The sequence below is a fragment of the Heptranchias perlo genome, unplaced genomic scaffold, assembly GCF_035084215.1.
Source record: "Heptranchias perlo isolate sHepPer1 unplaced genomic scaffold, sHepPer1.hap1 HAP1_SCAFFOLD_64, whole genome shotgun sequence".
In the NCBI taxonomy this organism is placed as follows: domain Eukaryota; kingdom Metazoa; phylum Chordata; class Chondrichthyes; order Hexanchiformes; family Hexanchidae; genus Heptranchias; species Heptranchias perlo.
In genome coordinates, this window is record NW_027139666.1 from 902,695 (window position 1) to 926,631 (window position 23,937).

At 43.1% G+C, this 23,937-nt stretch overlaps 1 protein-coding gene, 1 long non-coding RNA gene and 1 other non-coding gene across 3 annotated transcripts; 2 read left to right on the top strand and 1 right to left on the bottom strand.

The window, feature by feature from the left end:
- Nucleotides 1-5,643: 5,643 nt before the first annotated feature.
- On the bottom strand, nucleotides 5,644-5,715 carry trnar-ucu (transfer RNA arginine (anticodon UCU)). The gene has a single exon. It is a non-coding gene; the product is annotated as a tRNA-Arg (tRNA).
- A 9,125-nt stretch (nucleotides 5,716-14,840) lies between these two features.
- Nucleotides 14,841-15,215, top strand: LOC137317957 (histone H2B 1/2-like). The gene is made up of 2 exons (XM_067980953.1): nucleotides 14,841-14,966; nucleotides 15,051-15,215. The coding sequence occupies exons 1-2, from the start codon at nucleotides 14,841-14,843 to the stop codon at nucleotides 15,213-15,215; spliced, it is 291 nt and encodes a 96-aa protein (XP_067837054.1).
- A 1,208-nt stretch (nucleotides 15,216-16,423) lies between these two features.
- Nucleotides 16,424-23,465, top strand: LOC137318021 (uncharacterized). The gene is made up of 3 exons (XR_010961795.1): nucleotides 16,424-16,493; nucleotides 17,516-17,600; nucleotides 23,388-23,465. It is a non-coding gene; the product is annotated as an uncharacterized lncRNA (long non-coding RNA).
- Nucleotides 23,466-23,937: the final 472 nt, after the last annotated feature.

Sequence of the window (23,937 nt, forward strand, 5' to 3'; positions counted from 1 at the left end):
CATCATGGTCTCCTTTATTCAAGCCCAGTACGCTTGTTTGAGAACCAACCTTCTCAACCTCTAATTGCGTTTGGAATGTAACCATGTTGTGGTCACTCATTCCAAGGGGATCCTTAACGAGGACATTATTAAGTAATCCTGTCTCATTACACAGGACCAGGTCCAAGGTTGCTTGCCCCCTTGTGGGTTCAGTTACATACTGCTCAACATATCCATCCCTAATACACTCAATAAACTCTTCCTCAAGGCTACCCTGCCCAATTTGATTTGTCCAGTTAATATGATAGTTAAAATCCCCCATAATTATAGCTGTTCCCTTATTACATGCCCTTCTTCCAGCAGAGTTGCAACTATTAGGAGGCCTATATATCGCGCCCACGAGAGTTTTTTTCGCCTTATTATTCCTTATCTCTCCCCAAACTGTTTCATTATCCTGATCCTTTGTCCCAATATCTTTTCTCTGTATTACAGTGATTCCTTCCCTTATTAACATAGCCACCCCACCTCCCCTTCCTTCCTGCCTGTCCTTCCTAATTGTTAAATACCCTGGCATATTTAATTCCCAGTCGTTGTCACCCTGCAGCCATGTTTCTGTAATGGCCACAAGATCATACCCATACGTCGTTATTCGTGCCTTTAACTCGTCCATTTTGTTACGAATGCTACGTGCATTCAGATAAAAAACTTTCAAATATGTTTTGTGACACTTAGTTCCTGCTTTTTCCTTTTTTAACACTTTAGCTTTTACTCCATACCTTCTGTCGCTTCCTGATACGCTTTCCTCTGTCTCCCTGCTTAAGTTCCCAACCCCCTGCCACAGCTTTGATGCTGGGTTAATCGCCTTACGCCTTCTAGTTTTCATTTTATCTATCGTGCCTAAAGTGCCTAAAGTACACTTTCTTTCCGCTGCTGTATGCTTTTGCCTTTCACTTGTTCTTGAACAACTGTTTGTACTATTTGTATTGTAGATTTCCCCTGGGTCTTCCCCTCTCTTGCTGCTCTCTTCTTTATTCCCTTCTGACTCCCCGCTGAGGTTCCCATCCCCCTGTCACTCAAGTTTAAACCTTCCACAACATCACTAGCAAACACCCCCGCGAGGACATTGGTCCCGGTCCTGCTCGGGTGTAACCCGTCACGCTTGTACAGGTCCCACCTTCCCCAGAACCGGTCCCAATGTCCCAGGAATCTAAATCCCTCCCTCCTACACCTTCCCTGCAGCCACGCATTCATCCTGTCTATTCTCCTGTTCCTATACTCACTAGCACGTGGCACCGGTAGTAATCCTGAGATCACTACCTTTGAAGTCCTGCTTTTTAATTTATCTCCTAACTCCTTAAATTCACCTTGCAGGACCTCATCCCTTTTTTTACCAATGTCGTTGGTACCAATATGGACCACGACTACTGGCTGTTCACCCTCCCCCTCCAGAATGCCCTGTAGCCGCTCGGTGACATCCTTGACCCTAGCACCAGGGAGTCAACATACCATACTGGAGTCACGTTTGCGGCCGCAGAAACGCCTATCTGTTCCCCTTACAATTGAATCCCCTATCACAAAAGCCCTGCCACTCTTCTTCCTCCCCTCCTGTGCAGCAGAGCCACCCGTGGTGCCCCGAACCTGGCTCTTGCTGCTTTCCCCTGATAAGCCATCTCCCTCAACAGTATCCAAAGCAGAATATCTGTTTGAGAGGGAGACGGCCCCAGGGGACTCCGGCTCTACCTGCCTAGTCATTTTATTCTGCCTGGCGGTGACCCATTTCCTTTCTGCCTGCGTTTTCTTTACCTGCGGTGTGACCACCTCACTGAACGTGCTATCCACGATAGTCTCAGCATCGCGGATGCTCCACAGTGAATCCACCCGCAGCTCCAGCTCCGAAAGACGGTTAGCCAGTAGCTGCAGCTGGACACACTTCCAGCACACATGGTCGCCAGGGACACTGGTAGTGTCCATGACTTCCCACATCGTGCAGGAGGAGCATATAACGGGTGCGAGCTGTGCTGCCATGACGTGCCTTCGACTCTTAGACTCTCTTCCCGCTCTCGGTCTCCCCTTTTATACTCGGCTCACCTCTCGGACTCTCCTGCCTCACCTGTGATGCCGCACAGTAGTTGTCTCTTGTTGCAGGTCTGCTGCTGCTTTTATTCCACAATCTCAGTCTTCTACTCTCAGGTCCACTGCCGCTCTGCGGGAAAAGTTCGGAAGACTTGCTTCCGGCCATCACCCCTCAATGGCCGAGATCTAATTTTCAGATGATTCAGCCTTGTTCTGGACTCTCCCACCAGAGGAAATAGTTTATCTCCATCTATTCTATCAAAACCTCTAATCATCTTAAACACCTCAATTAGATCAGTCCTTAATCTTGTATATTCAAGAGAATAAAGCCTAGTCGACGCATCTGTGCACATCATTTACATAATTCATCACCATAAATACAGGATAGAAATTCAGAACACACAGTTCTAGTTTCTCTGGAACATTCTTTTCTCCCTTGCCCATCCTAAGCTGTGAATGCCCCGTCCCACACACTCTCCCTCCTTGCCCCTATTAAGCTGTAAATCCCCCGTCCCACACTCTCCCTCCTTGCTCCTATTAAGCTGTAAATCCCCCGTCCCACACTCTCCCTCCTTGCCCCTGATGAGCTGTAAATCCCCCGTCCCACACACTATCCATTCTTGCCCCTATTAAGCTGTAAATCACCCGACCTACACTCTCCCTCCTTGCCATCATTAAGCTGTAAAACCCCTGTCCCACACTCTCCCTCCTTGCCCCAATTAAGCTTAAATCCCCCGTCCCACACACTCTCCCTCCTTGCCCCTATTAAGCTATGAATTCCCCCGTCCCACACACTCTGCCTCCGTGACATGTCCTCGCTATTTGAAATCCAGATTCATCGCAGGATCTATTTTTCCTCCTTTTCGCTCCTGAAGGTTCTGCGTGATGTTGGGTTTCGGCCCCAGTCACTGTTTGCCCTCCAGTACCCGGCCAAATGGTAATTCTGCACCTGTGAGCCTGTACAGCGAGCTGCCGGAATTTCAACCATGGAGAGCAGCACAGTCACCGTCCCTGGCTGATTCTGTCCGGCAAAGCTGAGGCAAAAGGAAAGCAGATCAACAACAACCTGCATTGACACTGAGCGGAGACTCAGCAACACCGAGTGCGGCTCACGCCCTGAATCAGAGTCGGGGGTCCCGGGGGATCGGGCGGGCGGGGGTCCCCGGACTCCATTACACCCATCATCCAGCGCCTACCCAGTCCTACCCGCCACTTCCCGGTTTCTTCTCCCGTTTCCACCGAGTCCGACTCGGGAACTAAGGAAAGGAGCGATGCGTTCCCAGAATGCACGGCGGGGCACGGGAGCATGCGCAGTCTGAGCGGAAAAATCAGCACCTTGGAGAGATAGAGGGGTTTCTCGGCCGCGGGGGATTGTGGGGCCTCCGGCCGCCATTAGTCGCAGTGCGTCGGTCACCGTTTGTATTGCCCGCGTCGCGCACAGAACCATTTCTCGAAATACAGACTGAGACATTCAGAGCCGGTTTGCTGAACAGACACTGACCGTACAATGAAGATCAGTGTTTTTCAAACTTTTTTTCTCGTGACCCAGTGGAAGAAAAACTCTTCCCCCAGGGACCCAAAAAAATAATACCTTCTGACTGGAGTTTTCACCAAATCCCAATAAAGGTCAATACATGCTCGCTCTTCTCTTCACTTCAAGTAATAACTAAAATTAGACATCGACGTTCCTTGAAAATCATTTTAAATACAGTTTAAGGACAATAATAAAACGGTCAGTTTGAGTTTCACTTATTTAATGTGGCGGATGGGTCCGCCTGTTGTTCACGATCTCGTTCCAATCTGGATCACAAGATGAAAGCGCTCCACGCATATCAGGTGCTCTGTTGAGTGGGTTTCTTTCTCTTGTCAGAGTCGAAAATCCCAGTTCGGAGATGTAGGTTGTTTTGAACGGCAGCAACAACAGAACACTAATCTTACTTAACAGAGGATATTCTTTGAAAACACTGATCGAAAAACATGACAAACTGAATGACTTGTGGAGTGTTTTCAGTGTGCTCACAGGTGAGTCGCATCATCTCGTTTTCTTGCTCAAGCATCAAGTTTAGCTTCATTATTTATTCAGGATTTTCGAAAGCAAAAGGATCTTTCAACCAACGCTTTTCCATCAAATTTTCAAATCCCTCTGCAGGGAAGTAGTGATCAAAATGGTCAGACAGAGCAGCGAGATGTAACTGTATGACACATTTCACTTCATTCCCTTTATCTTCCTCGATGCTGTTCTCTCCACCCCAGAGGGCTGTGGATGTTCAGTCGTTTAAATTGTTCAAGATTGAGTTTGATAGATTTTTGGACAAGGAAATCAAGGGATATGGGGATCGGGCAGTAAAGTGGTGTGGAGGTACAAAATCAGCCATGATCTATTGAATGGCGGAGCAGGCTCGAAGGGCCCTAAGGCCACCTGCTGCTCATATTTCATCTGTTCTTATCCTGCCAGAGGTGCGGTGCCCAGAACTGAATACAATACTTTAAATGAGGTCTAACCAGAGCTCTGTATAACTGTGACATAAATTCCACTCCTTTTTATTCCGGATCCCTTGAGATAAAAATCAAAATTCCATTACCATTTTAACTTTTATTTGCATTTTTAGTGAATTCTGCATTTGGTCCACAAATCTCTCTCCTCCCCCACAGTTCCTAACTTCTCCGCATTTAGAAAATACTTTGATCTATCTTTTTATGGTCCAAATTGGATGACGTCACGCTTCCCCACGTTGAACTCCATCTGCCACAGTTTTGCCCACTCACTTAATCTATCAATTTCCCTTTGCAACTTTCTGCTCCAATCTATAATGTTAATTGTGCCACCTAACTTAGTGTCATCAGCACACTTGGATATAAGGCTCTCTACATAAGAACGTAAGAAATAGGAGCAGGAGCAGGCCATACGGCCCCACGAGCCCTCTCTGCCATTCAATCAGATCAGGGCTGATCTTCGACCTCAACTCCACTTTCGCACCCGATCCCCATATCCCTTGATTCCCGGAGATTCCAATAATCTATCGATCTCAGCTTTGAATATACTCAACGACTGAGCATCCACAGCCCTCAGGGGTAGAGAATTCCAAAGATTCATAACCCTTTGAGTGCAGAAATTTTTCTCATATCGGTCCTAAATGGCCGACTCCTTATCTTGTGACTATGAGCTCCAGTTCTTGACTCTCCAGCGAGGGGAATCAGCCACTCAGCATCTACCCTGTCAAGCCATCTAAGAATGTTATACATTTCAATGAGATCACCTCTCATTCTTCTATCTCCACAGAATATAGGCCAATTTTACACAATATTTCCTCATACTGCAATTGCAGCAAGACCTCCTTAATCTTATATTCCAAAACCCTTACAATAAAGGCTACCATTTCATTTGCCATCCTAACTCTCATTGGACCCTTTGCAGCTCACTATTTCCAGCATGTTTTTCCTCTATTCCTTCTATAGGGAAAATAAATGAAGGCTGAATTCATTTTACTACACCTATACTCGTTTATGTTTTGGAAACAATATCCAACTGAACTGCATCAAATTCAATACTTAAGAGTTTCTGAAGGAAATGAACTAATGAGAACACTTAATTGCGATGGCCGGGAATCGAACCCGAATCAATTGCTTAGAAGGCAACAATGCTCACCACTATACCACCATCGCTGACCATCCATCATCATAAAATAGTTGTTAAACATCATACCCTGAACAGACACCGCAAGCGGTTGGATTTTGTTCTTCATTTGAACCGGTTTCCGACTGACCATTTCTCGCTCTTTTGTAGTTCACGTCTCCGCCCAGTAGATGTCGCAAACCCCCCAACCAATGGAAGTGACACACTATCCAGTTTTTCGGCCGCATTATCCATTTCGTGAGGTTATATAATTACATTAAATGATTACGGAGACCGGACTACCAGCTGGGCACGACTGGCTGCTTAATATTCAAGTCTATAAGATCTTTAGAAAGGACAGAGAAGTAGGGAAAGGAGGGAGACCAGCAATATTGCTAAAGGACAATATTACAGCAGTTGAAAGATAGAATATCAGTGAGGGTGAGCGGGCAGTGTAAACACTCTGAGAGAGACCCACTGCAAATGCCCCCACTGTACTCCTCCAGAAGGTATAAGAAGGGCGAGAGCAGGAGAGTTCTTTATTCTGCATGAACGTATTTGTGAGATTGTGGAAATGTCTGGAAGAGGAAAAACCGGCGTTAAAGCTCGGGCCAAGGCCAAGCCTCGCTCATCCCGGGCCGGTACTGTCGTTCCCTGTGGACCGTGTTCACATGCTCCTGCGAAAGTGGAAATCCGCTGAATGTGGGTGCCGGAGTCCCGTTCTATCTGGCTATTGTGCTCGAGTATCTGACGGCTGAAATCCTCGAGCTGGCCGCCAACGTAGCCCACGACAACACGAAGACCCGCATCATCCCCAGACACCTGCAGCTGGCCATCCACAACGAGGAGGAGCTCCACAAGCTGCTGGGACGGGTGACCATCGCTCAGGGTGTCGCCAGATATCCAGGCCGTGCTGCTGCCGAAGAAAACCAGCATTGTCTGCTCCAAGAGCAAGTAAAGCGGCAAGGATTTAATCTGATAACCCAAAGGACAGGACCAACCTTATTGAAATCTTTGAAGAAGGAACAGAAATTGAATACAAGTTTAAAGCATTAGATTAAATATATTTGGATTTTCCGAAGGCCTTCGATAAGGTTTCGCGTTGTAGACTCATGGCTAATTTCAGAGCAAGTGGAGTCAGGGGACAGGTGGTGGAATGGATCGTAAGCTGGCGACAAAGCAGAAAACCGAGAATAGAGGTTAAGAGTCGCTACTCAGACTGGCAAAAGATGGGAAGTGATGTTCCAGTTGCTGGGACTACTGTTCTTCACAATTTACATTGACAATTTTGAAACGGGAATCGGAAGTACAATTTCAAAATGTGTCGACGACTCCAAATTGGGGGATGTATTTAATACAAAGGAAGAATGTAGCAAATTGCAAGAGGACATTAATAAACTTGCAGAATGGAGAATAAGAAGGTCACACACTGCTTGGATAATAAGAGTCTAAACGGGATAGAGGAGAAAAGGGATCAAGGGGTACAGATATAAAAATTACAAGAAGTAGCGACGCAGCTCAATAAGGTCATAAAAGAAAAATCAAACACTAAGATTCATTTCGAGGGGGATAGATTTGAAAACAAAGAAGTTATGTTAAAATTGTATGGGACCTTGGTTAGACCACACTTGGAGTATGGTGCACAGTTCTGGTCTCCATGTTATAGAAAGGACGGAGAGGGATTGGAGAAGGTGCAAAAAAGATTCACAAAGGTGATACCAGAAATGAGAGGATATTCTTATCAGGAAATGTTGAACAGGCTGGGGCTCATTTCACTAGAAAAGAGAAGGCTGAGGGTTGAAATGATAGAAGTCTTCAAGATAATGATAAGGTTTGAAAGGGGAGACGCAGGGAAAATGATTCCACTTGTGGGGAGTCCAACACTTCAGGTAATAAATATAAAATAGTCGCTAATAAATCCAATAGGGAATTCAGGAGAAACTGCTTTACCCAAAGATTGGGAAGAATGTGGAAATCGCTCCCCAAGGATTCGTTGAGGAAAATAACATAGGGGCATTTAAGGGGAAGATAGAGAAGGACATGAGGGAGAAAGGAATAGAAGGGTGTTGTGATAGAGTTAGATGAAGTAAGGAAGGAGGAGGCTCACGTGGAGCATGAACACCGTCACAGACCAATTCGGCCGAATGGCCTGTTTCTGTACCTTGGTTTCGATGTAACTCGATATAAAGGCTCATGTTCAGATCCACCCACTGAATGTGTAAAAAGACTGGTTACTGACTGAAGGAGACGCTGATATCATGCGACCAGTGTTACTTTGAGCTTCTTTTGTCTCGGTGTAGACGAGATGGGGTATTAATGGGACTGGAGTCGGGGAACCGACCACAGTCCGGTACTTTAAACGGTGACTTATGAACCCCAGCCCACACATCATCAGATTTCTTGTATTTATTTAAAATAGTTGCCATGCTGGGCTCGTAAGGCATCACCAGAACTGTTCGACTAACCTTTCTACATCTGTGGGATTCAGTGCTTCGCTCCGTTTCTGTTATATTTTGTTGGATTATTTAAATAACGCATCAAACACACTGGGGAATCACTGAAATGTAACTCTGTACAGAAACAAATGACAGTGAATTACCTGGTGCCCAGGAGATCAGAAACATTACTCGCCTTTCGTCTTGTTGACTTGTCAACCGTGTTTAGAGTCCAACTACCCGCGTTGCTTCCATGTAAAGGATTTAACAGAGAGGGCGGGAGTGGAGGAGAAAGAGTGACAGACAGAGCAGAGAGCGGCCTCTGATCTTCCAGCTCCACCTCCAGCTTTCTCCACCCGCCAATTTCAAACCGTTTATCGATAATAGAACCGAAACACAGCGCTCTGGACAAACCCTTACAGACTCGGACTTCATATTCAAGGATTTCCAGAAACCCGGAGCTTTTAAATAAGCCCCGTTACAATTAACAGTCAGTCATATTCCTGCCTAAATACAGTCCCTTCTATTACAAGTCAACCCGCCTCCTTCCATTTCAGTCCCAGTCTCCCCCGATTCTATCTCCCCACACATCCCCTCCCGGACGGGTTCAGCAGTTTACAAAACACTTTATTCTAGCTGATTTCGAGAATCTCATGTGTTGGGGTTTGAGTTGAGACGCGATGCTTCTCCGCTAGTGGTACCGTCTCACCGAGACTCTCACCCTGAATCTGTGAAAAAGAAATTACCATGAACTGGGACTGAAGCCGAACACATCCCCGGTTACACTGCGGCCCGGCCCGGACAACCCATTCTCTCTGTTTTATGTCAGACAGTATCCCACCTTCATGTCCAGCACAACAGAGAGACAAACATACACTGACAGTCGTACACTTCCTATCAGTGTGTTCATATCAAGCTCAATAGCAGCATCCCACATTCATATACAGCACCAGAGAGAGACAGAGAGAGGGAGACAGGGAGACAGAAACGGTGAGAGAGAACACGGAGAGACAAAGTGCCACAGTATCAGTTGCAGACTAACCTGTAAAGTTTCGTTTTATCCAGAAAGATCCCATTGGAGAGACAAAAGATGCAATCTCATCTCTCACTGATATTGCACCAGAGGCAGACACACTATTAATCCCACACTCAGTTCAGAGAGTGACAAAAACAATGGGCCACATTTAACCCTCTCTTGCCTGTTGTACTTTATTCTGTTTTGCAGCTCAGGGACGTTCAGTATTACTCTCAGTAATCGAGAGTTGCATTCTGATTAAATTAATCTGGGACCAGTGCTGTCAGATATTAATCCTACACGATCCCAACAAACACATCGACTCACTCTTTCCTCCTTTTTTCTAAAGGATTGGTTTGAGAAATCCTGCCCCCGCCCCAGTTTCTTCCTCACGCTTCAGTTTTATCAGTAAAGAGTGCAAGAATGAATCAAAGCCATTTATCAGCCGCCCACTTTATCTATGAAAGGCTCTTTACCATCAAAAGATACCGAGAGAAACAGCAGGGATGGAAACATCTAGTTTAATAGTTAGAGATTGTAAAGTCAGTCTGGATTCCAGCGTTAGGCACAGGTGGAATCCCATCTGTTTCCCATTCTGGTGCCTGTTCCTGCACTGCCTGTGGACCCCATTCCCTCTGACCTTTCCCCCAGACCCACTTCCTTTGCTCAGACTCTGAAAAATTCCAATTGGGGAAAGTTTCCATCGATTTGTGCATTGGGAATTAAACCAGATAGCTGCGCATGCGCGGCTCAGCTCCGCCCCCAGGGCTGGTTGTTGGTGAGCAGAAGAGCGCATGCGCGCTCTCCTCCACCACTCGGCCTGTGGGCGCCATTCCCTCAGTGAGCGAAAGAAGATGGTTTAAAACAGCCGGGACTGTAGAGATCACGGCCTCCGGAGGAAGGGAGCAAAGAGCAGCCTCGTTAAAGCAGCTCATCGCTTCGGGACCGTGTCCGCAGATGGGCTCAGAGATCGGCATTGAGTCCGGAGGAAGGGCCGGGGGAGTCCGGGGGCTGTTTGTAAGAGGCGGAGTGGATCAGGAACTGGTCCCGGAACATGGAGTGAGCGGGGGAAGGGAGAGGCCATTCTCGGGCTGTGTGTGTACAGGGTGTGTCCAGGGTAAGGGAGACAGAATGGGAAGAACCTGCTATTTAGAATCAATGCTGCTTTCTCTCCCCAAACCAGTAGTGAATGTTCCTGGTTTCGTTCCAGTCTCACCCTGTTTATTGTTATTGGACAGTGAAGAGTGGAACCAGAGCCGGACAGTAAGGATGTGGGGAGTTTTCCAAAGAGCATCTATTGCAGGGATCAGGTGAGAAGTGTGAAGGACACATTTTAAACAACGGCTGTTTGCTTTCATTTGAACGGTAAGTCCCATGGGAGAGGGGATTAGAAACCTGACCTGTACAAAGGTCCCTGCCCCATCGGGTTGTCCCATTCATGGATCAGTGCAGGGGTTGGGTTGTGTCTGGATGTCACTAAATCGTTGTAAAATTGCACAACACACCTGGTGTGCAGAAGCTGAGTGCTGCAGTACTGCAGTGGAGTCAGACACTGACACTGCTTGTATCACTGGTTTTCATTTGTCGATATTCAAAATAATCATTGACATGGATATTAATTCGAATACTTTTGTATTTTCTACCTCACTGGTTCTTGAGTTACAAGAGATAAATTTCTTCCTACAGGCAAATCCTTGAAGGACCCAGAATCAGTGTTATGTTTCCTCCACTCGAGGCACAAGGAACAGTGCAGCCAACTCCTTCTCCCACACAGTAAGTACATTATCACACACAGCGCACAGAGACACGGAGAGGTCATCAGTTCCACAGTCTCAGACAGTAGAAGCACTCAGTCCCACACTGATCCCAAGTTTCACAGGCACATTTTCAATCCAACATTCAAACAGAGCAGGTGAGGCAGACGCTGTTCCATTTCCCCCGAGCTGAGTCCCGTTGACAGGCAGATACAAAAATCCCAGTCCAAGTTCACACTATCAGATTGAAAGGCACTATGTCAATCTCACAATAGGGCAACATTAGGTACGAATTAAATCACAGATCGAAATCACACATGGCAACCGATTGGAAGTTACATAATCTATCCCAATAATGTACCCTGAGATTCCAATTGAATACTGGCTCAGAACTCACACACACATGTGAGTTTAATACACTATCCGAATGGATATTGCATGTATCATGTGATACAAATTCCATAACAGTCCAAAACTCATGTACAGTATCAGATTGAGAAATGCTGTGACAGTGTAACCTGAGAAACAAATTAGATATCAGTTTATAATACACTCATAGTCTGAGATTTAAAGATACAGTATCAATTCTATTAGTACAGACTGAGCTACACATTATATACCATTTGAAAAGTGTCACCATATCAATTTGAAATATACATTATCATTCACATTTGTACTTACAGAGATACAGATTTAATCGTAGTTCAAAAAGCAGACAAATTATCTAATTAAAACCTACAGCGTCAAATCCTAAAGTGTACCCATATTTACCAGTTAAATAATGAGATATGACCTAAACATGAAGATATTAAAGCTACCATTTTGAACGCAATAATGCAATCTGAGAGAATAATTACATACAAATACAGAATGAATCTCACACTCAGATACAGTACCAGAGACTGAAAGATGCAGAAGGAATCCTAAAATCACATACATTGCTGGAGACTGACAGACACAGAGCGAATCCTACACTCACATATGGTACCAGAGTTGACAGATACTGAATGAATCCCACACTGGCATACAGTACCAAGGACTGATAGATATCTGGTTAATTACTCACTCTCATAAAGTACTAGAGGCTGACAGATAAATAATGGCACCCACATTCACACAGTACCAGAGACTGTCAGATAGTGAATGCATCCCACACCAACACGCAGTCTGAGAGGCTGCATATTTAGAATGAATTCAACACCCACATACAAGACTGGAGACTGAAAGACACAGAATAAATCCCACACTCACAGTATCGGAGACTGCATATATAGAATAAATCACAAACTCACACACACGACTGACAAGATACAGAATGAATCTCACACTCACACACTGTTCCAGAGACTGGGAGATACAAAATGAATCACACATTAGTGCAGGCTGAGTAACACATTACTTACCAGTCCAAGAAGTATCAGATTGAAAGACACAATATCATTTCCATTACTGCAGACTGATCTACACATTATAAACCACGACAAAAAACTGATGCAAATTCACTCTTAAATATACAGTTTTCCATTCATGCAGAGTGAGCTACACATCATGTACAAGTTCAAAAATGTCACCATATCAGTTTGGAAGATAAACTAATTCACAATTGTTTTCCCATCGATACAGATTTAATATAAGTCCAAAAAGTGCCCACATTCTCTGATTATAACCTAAAACATCACATTTTAAAATGTATCATTATCTACCAATTAAACACTGCGAAAAATATTGATACATTGAGGTGTTAAAGATAGTTTTGAACACCATACTGTAAACGGAGATGCAAATTACATACAGATAAAGAATGAATTTCAAACTCAGATAGAGGGCCAGGTACTGACATGCAGATTGAAACCAGCACTCACACAATGTAACAGTGACTGACAGATACCGAATGAATCCTGCACTCACACACAGTACAAGGGACTGACAGACATAGAATGAATCACACACTCCCACATTACCAGAGACTGACAAATAGAATGAAACCCACACTCGCACAATATACCAGTGACTGACAGATACAGAATGAATCCTACACTCTCACACTGTAGCACAGACTGACAGAGACAACAGTTATATCACTCACAAACAGTACTAGAAATTGATAGATGCAGAATGGATGACTCCCTCACATTTTGCGTCTGACACTGAGGGGAACAGAATGAAACCCTCATTCACACACAATGCCAGGGACTAACAGATATTGAATGAATCCCACACTCACAGACTGTACCAGAGACTGACAGATACAGAATGAATCCCACACTCACATACAGATAGAGAGACTGACAAACACAGAATGAATACCACCCCACATACAGCACCAGAGACTGACAGATACAAAATTAAGCTCACTCACACACAGTAACAGAAATTGACAGGAACACAATGAATCCCACACTCACAGACAGTACTCACAGACATTATTGCAGATCTGAACTGCACATTACATACCAGTCCAATAATTTCACCATGAACAGATTGAAAGGTACATTATCATTCACATATGAGTTCAGAGATTAAGATGTAATGCTACTCCAAAACCCACACACGTGGTTTGATCAAAGAAAATCGAAAAATATATCCATATTTAGAAATTAAACACTTGACAAAAAACTGCATATACTTTAAAGTATTAAAGATACAGTTTCAAGTAAAATACTGGGAACTGAAATAAGAATACAGAATTAATTCAGATTTGCACTTTGTCTCAGGGACTGAATGACAGAATGAATGCCACACTTAGATAAAGTAGCAGATAATGGCAGATGCAGAATGAATCCCACACTCACAGATAGCACCAGAGACTGACAGTAACAGAGTTAATTCCACACTTATACACAGTACCTGAGACTGGCAGAAACAGAATTAATCCCACTCTCATAGACAGTGAAAGAGACTGGCAGATACAGAATGATCCCAAACTCATATGTCGTGCCAGAGACTGAGAGATACAGAATAAGTACTATGCTCACACTCAGTACCAGAGAATGACAGATGCAGAATGAATCCCACACACACAGTATCAGAGATTGACAGATACAGATGAAATCCCGCTCTCATACACAGTACAAGAGACTGACCTCTACTGGACGTAGGCGAGAACTGTAAAAGAGCGGAACAAATTCACATCATCTGTCGTGGTGACAGAAACAGGACAATGTGCAATGTGAGGAAAGTTTCAGTCTGTCACTTCTACTCTAGTAATTTTGCACGTTTTGTGATTGGAAAATGAAGGCAATTAATTCAAAATAAAGTTTTTGTTTCAATCATTCGATAGTTGTGAATTTACCCCGTTATTTTTCACTGACATTGCACAGTATTTCTCTCTAATTTCACAGGACACGATTTACATTGTTCCTCTACCCCATTTAAGCTCATATTTTCCAGGCAGTATGTGGCCTCCTTATTCCCCTAACAAATTGCTCCAGCTCACAACTTTCTATATTGAAATTCAATACACATTTACACGGCCGTTCTGCAAGTATTGGCTATAATCCCAAAATCAATTACAAGAATTTAACACAGCATTAAAACGAATGTTTGGTATAACAAAATGTATTTGCATCTCGTCTCCATTCCCAGTTTTTCTTAATCCCACTCGTGCAATATAATGTGAAGAATGAGTTTATCTGCTGTCCCTCTCTCATCTGCAAACTTCAATGTCCCGGGGTTTGGGGACATCTACAGGCTGGAAGCAGAACTGCAACAGTTCGGAACAAATTGCTGAAACCGGACAATGTGCAGTGTGAGCGAGTTTGTGATTGGTGGCAGGTGCTAAATCTGATTGGTTTCTTCAGGTATCCAATCAGAGAGTTACAGTGACTAGTTATTGTGACACTCCTCCCAGTGACCCAATCATAATCATTGCCTTCCCCCATCCTTCATTAGCATAAGGCTGTGGGGCTGCCTATTTAATCCGAGCTCGGAGCACATTTGGGTCATTTCTGTGTCTGAGATTGAGTTTGAAAATGCCTGAGGACAAGAAAGTAGCTGCCAAGAAGGGCGCCAAGAAAACCTTGAGGAAAGCACCGGCCAAGGGCGGCAAGAAGCGGAGAAAGTCGAGGAAGGAGAGTTACTCCATCTACGTTTACAAAGTGATGAAGCAGGTTCACCCCGACACCGGCATCTCCTCCAAGGCCATGAGCATCATGAACTCCTTTGTGAACGATATTTTCGAGCGCATCGCGGGTGAGGCTTCCCGCCTGGTCCATTATAATAAACGGCGCACCATCAGCTCCCGGGAGATCCAGAGCGCCGTGCGCCTGTTGCTGCCCGGAGAACTGGCCAAGCACGCCGTGTCGGAAGGGACAAAGGCGGTGACCAAGTACACCAGCTCCAAGTAAAACTCCACAATGAACTGAAAGAAAAACAACTGCTCTTTTAAGAGTTACCCACAACCTCTCTGAAAGAGCTGCATTTCCTATATAATTGCTTAGTATCTTTTTAATACCGCGATATTATTCCAATGCAAAACTGATACTGTAACTGCACCGTTGAAATTTCTGACCCATAATCTGATCGCGAGTGGCTGATCCGCTCCTTCCCATTCGCTTTGTTCTTAAAGCGTTACTGTTCCGCCCACGAACACGCCCTGAATGACCCCCGGAGCAATACCAATATCTCTATGAATTCAATCTCAGAAATGTTTACTGTCTGAGATGAAAATCCCCATATTAAAAGCAACCCCACCCCTTGCAGTAACACAGCGGAATAGGGGCAGAATGAGAGCGCCGTCCGGGTTCCTCGTTTCATCGAAGCACTCCCGGCTCTGTGAGAAGGGACCAGTCTATAACGTGTCACTTTCATAAAGACTGAATTGAAACGTGTCCCTTCACGGAATGCTGTGAATGGGGCTTTAGTCCCGTCCGGTACAGTTAGAAAGCGATAATAGATTGAGCCATAATTTAAAGCAGATTTTAAAACAGCGCCAGCGATTGGTGACGGGTAGCGCTGAATAAGACAAGATAAAAAGAACGGGTTTAAAATCTTGTGCTCAGGGCGACATTGATCGAAATCCGGTCCTTTACGACACTGAAATTGGCGGGCTTTTTGAAATTCATAAAATTCCTGATCTGACTGTTGAAACCGTTCAATCCCGCCCTCTTCGAATTTCCAACTATCTGATTGGTTATTGAAATAGGCAAATGAGGTGTAATAATGCCCAACCAATCAGATGATCATTCAGTCAATAAAAAGGGTTGATACGGAAGTCATTCTTCATTCTTTGTGAAAGTGTTTGTCAGATTGTGGAAATGTCTGGAAGAGGAAAAGGCGGCGGTAAAGCTCGGGCAAAGGCCAAGTCTCGCTCATCGCGGGCCGGACTGCAGTTTCCTGTGGGCCGTGTTCACAGGCACCTGCGAAAGGGGAACTATGCTGAACGTGTGGGTGCCGGAGCCCCGGTCTATCTGGCTGCTGTGCTCGAGTATCTGACGGCTGAAATCCTCGAGCTGGCCGGCAACGCGGCCCGCGACAATAAGAAAACCCGCATCATCCCCAGACACCTGCAGCTGGCGATCCGCAACGACGAGGAGCTCAACAAGCTGCTGGGACGGGTGACCATCGCTCAGGGCGGGGTGCTGCCTAATATCCAGGCCGTGCTGCTGCCGAAGAAAACCAGCAGTGTGAGCACCAAGAGCAAGTAAACCGGTCAAGATTTAATCTGATAACCCAAAGGCTCTTTTCAGAGCCACCCACAGTATCGATGAAAGGGCTGAAGCGAGTCAGAGCTTAATTTAATAATAAATCGCTTAGTTAGAAACTAACGATATATTGTTAAATACAAATGATCTGTTCAATACTCGCTTCTGGACAGTAGATGTCGCCAACCTCCAATAGGTTGAAATTTACAGATTGTATAGGAAATGAGGCACAAAATAATCATTTCATTGAACTGGGAGGGTGGGATACAGAAATAACAGGTGAGTTTGATCATCGGCAACAAGAGGCACTCTATTGTGTTCCGGCCATTGTAAGTGTTATTTACAGTCTCATCCTCCCACAACACTGACTCGGTCTGACTTCCAATACCCAGATTTGTCCTCCAGAAGGTGACGGATGTGTTGATTATTGTGTCAGCGATTGCTAAATCAGTGAATGAAATTTGTCTGTTATTGGCTGAGTGAGGGATTTATTCTGTCCCTGTCAGTCTGTTCCTGTGTCAGTGACGAGTACCGCAGTGAATGTGACACTAAGTTTTACACTGCTTCTGAGTCTGGCGCTGAGAGAAAACACTTTGGTTCCATTAGTGCGAGTTACAGTGAAACAGCCTCTGTCACAATAACTGGAGAGTGAAAATAGACAAACTTTATTTGAACCGAGTCTGGTTCTTTAGAGATTAAAATATTTCCAACAGAGCCAAGCTAACACTGTATCGGAAATGAAAACTTGCATCTCTTGTACTTTGCACGAGTGCCCGATCCTCTCCCTGCATAGATGTCCGAGTTACATTGACACTGGGGGTGTAGATGCCTCAGGTGAAAGTGTAGGATCGGAATCAGACCACTCTGTACCTGTGTGCCAGTAATTTCCCTGTCCAAATGTGGCACTGGATGTGATGATGGGTTAACAGACCATTAAACTGATCACTTACGTATTTTCTACCTCACCTGTTCTTGAGTGACAAGAGATACGTTTCTATCTACAGGCAAACCCGAAAGGAGCCAGAATGAATGTGACGTTTCCTCCACCAGAGGCAAAGGAACAGTGCAGCCAGCGCCTTCTCACACACAGTCGGTATATTATCACTCTCAGAGCAAAGAGACACAGACAGGTCATCAGTTCCACAGTCTCAGACAGCAGAAGTAGTCAGTCCCACACTGATCCCAAGTTCCAGAGACACATTTTCAATCCAACAGTAAAGCAGAGCAGGTGAGGCAGACACTGTTCCATTTCTCCCGAACACAGTCCCGCTGACAGCTCGGTACAAAAATCCCAGTCCAAAGCCTCGCTTTCAGATTGTCAATTTCACAAAAGAGCAATATTAGCGGTGAATTAAATACCAGATACCCCGAGATTCAAATTGAATACGAGCCCAGAACTCTCACACACACGTGAGTTCAATACATGCAGTATTCATTCGAATAGTGCATCATTCGGATACAAATTGACAGTCCAAAACTCATGTACAATATCAGATTGAGAAATGCTGTGACAGTATAACATGAGAAACACATTAGATACCAGTTTATAATATACTCGTATTAAGAGATTTAAAGACGCAGTATCACAGACTGAGATACACATTACACACAAGTCCAAAAATCTTACAAAATTAAAATTAAAGATGCAGTATCAATTCATTTCGTGCAGACTGATCTGCACATTATATACCAACTCAAAAATGTCACCATATCAGTTTGAAAGTTATATTATCATTCACAATATTACTCACAGAGATACAGATTTAATAGTAGTCCAAAAAGCACACACATGATCTGATTAAAACCTCCAGCATCAAATCCTAAAGTGTACCCATATTTACCAATTAAATAATGAGAAAAACTATTTAAACATTAAGATATTAAAGCTACAATATTGAACACCATAATGTAATCTGAGAGAATAATTATAGACACAGAATGAATCTCACACTCAGATACAGTACAGAGACTGACATGCAGAAGGAATCCCAAACTCACATACAGTACTTGAGGTTGCCAGACACAGAGTGAATCCCACACTCACACACAGTACCAGAGACTGACAGATACAGAATGAATCCCTCACTCACACACAGTACCAGAGACTGACAGATACAGAATGAATCCCACACTCACACACAGTACCAGAGACTGACAGATACAGAATGAATCCCACACTCACACACAGTACCAGAGACTGACAGATACAGATTGAATGCCACACTAACATACATTATGAGAAACTGCACATGTGGAAATAATTCAACACCCACACACAGTACTAGAGAATGTATATACAGGATGAATCCCACAGAGAAAGAGAGTAGCAGACACTGACAGATACAAAGTGAATCTCACAGTCACCTACATTAGTGCAGGCTGAGTTACACATTACATACCAGAATCTGACAGTCGCAGACTGAAAGATACAGTATCAATTCCATCAATTCTGGCTTAGTTACACATTACGTACCAGTCCAAAATCTCATAGTGTCAGTTTGAAAGATACAGTATCAATTCCATTAGTGCAGACTGAGCTCCCCATTATATACAAGTTCAACAATGTCACCATATCAGTTGGAAGATCCACAAATTCACAATTTTGTTCCCATCGATATAGATTTAATAGTAGTCCAAAAATAGATACCCACATTATCTTATTACATTTTAAAATATATCATTATCTACCAATTAAAGACTGGGAAAAAATATTCAAACATTAAGGTATTAAAGATACAGATTTGAACGCCATACTGTAAACGAAGATACAAATTAGATACAGATAAAGAATGAATCTCTCACTCCAATAGAGTGCCAGAGACTGACATATAGAATGAATCCCAAACTCATACAATGTGCCAGAGACTGACAGATAAAGAATGAATCCTACACTCACACTCTGTAGCACAGACTGACAGATACAGAATTTATATCACTCACATACAGCATCAGAAATTGATAGATAAAGAATGAATGTCTCACTCACATACAGCACGAGAGACTGACAGGAACAGAACGAATCTCAACACACTCAATATCAGAGACTGACAGATATGGAATGAATCCCAAACTCACACACAGTACCAGAGACTGACAGATACAGAATGAATATCACACTCACATAGAGTATCAGGAACTGACAGATACAGAATGAATCTCACAGTCACACTACTGCAGACTGAGTTACATTTTACATGCCAGTTCAAAGATATCATGGTGTCAGATTGAAAGATACAGTATAAATTCCATTAGTGCAGACTGAGCTACATATTAGATAACTTAGTAAATACTCATAGAGTATTATACTGAATTAAGCAGTATCAATACCATTGGTACAGACTGAGCGACACATTAAATACGAGTCCAAAAACATCATTAATGATCAGACTGAAAGATACAATTTCAATTCAATTAGCAATGCCTGACCTGTACATTACATACCAGACTGAAAATCACATACAATATTAAACTGAAAGATACAGTATCAATTCCATTAGTGAATACTGAGCAACACATTATATAGCAGTCCAAGAATCCCATACCTTATCAGACTCAAGGATATAATATCAATTCCAGAGCACGTACTGAGCCACATGTTACTCACCAGTCCAACAATCACATAGAGTATCAGATTGAAAGATTCAGTATCACTGCCATTATTGAAGACTGAGCTACACATCACATTCCAGTCCAAAAAGCTCATATAGTATCAGACTGATAGAGACAGTATCAATTCCTTTACTGCAGGCTGAGCTACATATTACACACCAGTCCAAAGATCTAATACAATATTAGATTGAGATACAGAATTAATCCCATTATTGCAGACTGAGCTACACATTACATGCCAATCCAATAATTTCATTGTGAACAGATTGAAAGGTATATTATCGTTCACAATATAATTCAGAGATTAAGATGTAATACCACTCCAAAACTCTCACACGTTGTTTGATTAAAGAAAATCCGAAAGTAATCCATATTTACAAATTAAACACTCGACGAAGAAATGTATGTAATTTAAAGTATTAAAGATACAGTTTCCAATACGATACTGTAAATTGAAATAATAATACAGAATGAATCCAGACTTGTACATTGCCTCAGAGACTGAATTACAGAATGAATCCCACACTGAGATAATGTAGCAGAGAATGGCAGAGACAGAATGAATTCCCACACCCGCATATAGTACCAGAGACTGATAGATACAGAATGAATTCCACACTCACACACAGTACCAGAGACTGACAGATACAGAATGAATCCCACACTCACACACAGTACCAGAGACCTGCAGATACAGAATGAATCCCACACTCACACACAGTACCAGAGACTGACAGATGCAGATTGAATCCCACACTCACACACAGTACCAGAGACTGACAGATGCAGATTGAATCCCACACTCACAGACTGTACTGGAGACTACAAATATAGAATGAATGTCACAGTCACATTACTGCAGACTGAGTGAAACTTTACAGACCAGTCCAAAGATCTCAGAGTGGCAGATTGAAAGATACAGTTTAAATACTATTGCTGCAGACTGAGCTACATATTAGATATATTGGTAAATACTCGTGTTATACTGAAATAAGCATTGTCAATAACATTGGTACAGACTGAGCTATACATTACATATGAGTCCAAAAATCACAAACAATCAGACTGGAAGTTATAATTTAAATTCTATTAGCACCGCCTGAGCTCAACATTATATATCAGTCCAACAATCTCAATATATATTAGACTGAAAGATACAGAATTGATTCAATTAGTTCAGACTGAGCCACACATTATATAGCAGTCCAAGAATCTCATACCTTATCAGACTCAAAGATACAATATCAATTCCATTAGCACAGACTGATCTGTATGTTACTCACCAGTCCAAAAATCTCATACAGTATCACATTGAAAGATTCAGTATCAATTCCATTCGTTCAGACTGAGCTATACATTGCATTCCAGTCCATCAATTTTATACAGTGTCAGACTGATAGATACATTATCAATTCCAGCATAAGCTACACATTACATACCAGTCCAAAAATCTCATACAGTGTTAGGCTCAGATGCAAAATTAATTCCATTACTGCAGACTGAGCTACACATTACATACCAATCCAATAATTTCACTGAGAACAGATTGAAAGGTATATTATCGTTCACAATAGAGTTCAGAGATTAAGATGTAACACTACTCCAAAACTCAATCACGTCTGTTGAGTAAAGAAAATCGAAAATGTATCCATATTAACAAATTAAATACTCGATGAAGAACTGTAAATACTTTAAAGTGTTAAAGATAGTTTCAAATACGATACTCTGAACTGAAATAAGAATACAGAATGAATCCAGACTTGCACATTGTCACAGAGATTGAATTACAGAATGAATCCCACACTGAGATAAAGTAGCAGAGAATGGCAGATACAGAATCTATCCCACTCTCACATACAGTGCCAGAGAATGACAGCTACAGAATGAATGCATCACTTATATATAGTATCTGAGACTGACAGATGCAGAATATACCCCATGCTCACACACCGTACCAGAGACTGACAGATAAAGAATAAACCCCATTCTCGTACACAGTACCAGACATACAGATACAGAATAAATCTCAGTCTCATGTACAGTACCACAGACTGACCCCTGCTGGCGGCAAGCGACAATTGTAATGAGGGAACAAATTCACATTATCTGTAATGGTTACAGAAACAGGACAATGTGCAATGTGAGGGAAGTTTCTGTCTGTAACTTTTACTCTCGTATTTTTGCACTTTTTGACGGTGAAAAATGAAGACAAATGATTCATAATCAAGTTTTTGTTTCACTCATTCGATAGTTGTGAATTTGCCCCATTATATTTCTCTGTATATTGCGCAGTATTTCTCTTTGATTTCTCAGGATGATTTACATTACTCCTCTACCCCATTTAAACTCTTATTTTCCAAGCAGTATGTGGCCTCCTTATTCCCCGTAGCGAAATGCACCACCTCACACCTTTCTATATTGAAATTCAATGGCCATTTCCACGGCCGTTCTGCAAGTTTATTTTGTCCCAGTCTTCCTCAGTATGGACAATACCCCGTAAATTGTTGACACGAATTTAACACAGCATTACACGTAGTGTTTGGTCTAACAAAATGTACTTGCAACTCGTCTCCATTCCCAGTTCCTCCAAATCCAACTCGTGCAATATAATGTGAAGAATGAGTTTATCTTCTGCCCCTCTCTCATCTGCAAACTTCAATGACCCGGGGTTTGGGGACATCGACTGGCCGGAAGCAGAACTGCAACAGTTCGGAACAAATCGCTGAAAACGGACAATGTGCAGTGTGAGCGTGTTTGTGATTGGTGGCAGGTATTAAATCTGACTTTGAAAACCTGACCATCAACCTTTAGTGTTTGTTATTGAACAGTAAATAGAGCCGGACAGTAAGGATGTGGGGATTTATACAAAGAGCATCTATTGAAGGCATCAGGTGAGAAGTTTGAAGGACACATTTTAAATAGTGGCTGTTTTGTTTCGGTTGAATGGTTCGTCCCATGGGAGAGGGGATTAGAAATCTGATATGTGCAAAGGTCTCCGCCCCATCGGGTAGACCCATTCATGGATCAGTGCAGGGGTTGGGTTGTGTCTGGATGTCACTAAATTGTTGTAAAACAGCCCAACACACCTGGTGTGCAGAAGCTGAGTGCTGCAGTACTGCAGTGGAGTCAGACACTGAGACTGTTTGTATCGCTGATTTTCATTTGTGGTTATTACAATGATTATTAACAGAGAGATTCAAATGTTCACTTTTGTATTTTCTGCTTCACCTGTTGATAAGTTACAACAGATACTTTTTCTTCCTACAGTCAAATTCTTGAAGAACCCAGAATCAATGTGATGTTTACTCCACCTGAGGCACATGGAGCAGTCAGTGCAACCAGCTGCTTCTCACACACAATGAGATTTAATGTTAATGTACCTACATTAACACTCACAGAGCACAGAGACACAGACAGGTCACCAGTCCCACAATCTCAGACAGCAGAAATAGCCAGTCCCCTACTGATCCCAATCCAACAGTCAAACAGAGCAGGAGGGACAGACGGAATTTCCATTTCACAATGACTCAGTACCGCTGACCGGCAGATAAATAATTCTCAGTCCAAAATCACACCCAATATCAGATTGAAAGGCACTGTGTCAATCTGATGTTATTTCAGCCTTCGCTACGAATTAAATCCCAGATAGAACTGAAGCATGGTCCTGATTGATAGGTACAGAATCAATCACAATAGTGTACCCCGAGATTCAAATTAAATACCAGCCCACAACGCTCACACATTATGAGCTTAAAGATGCAGTATTCATGTCAATATTGTACAATGAGATACAAATTAGATACCAGTTCGGATGTTA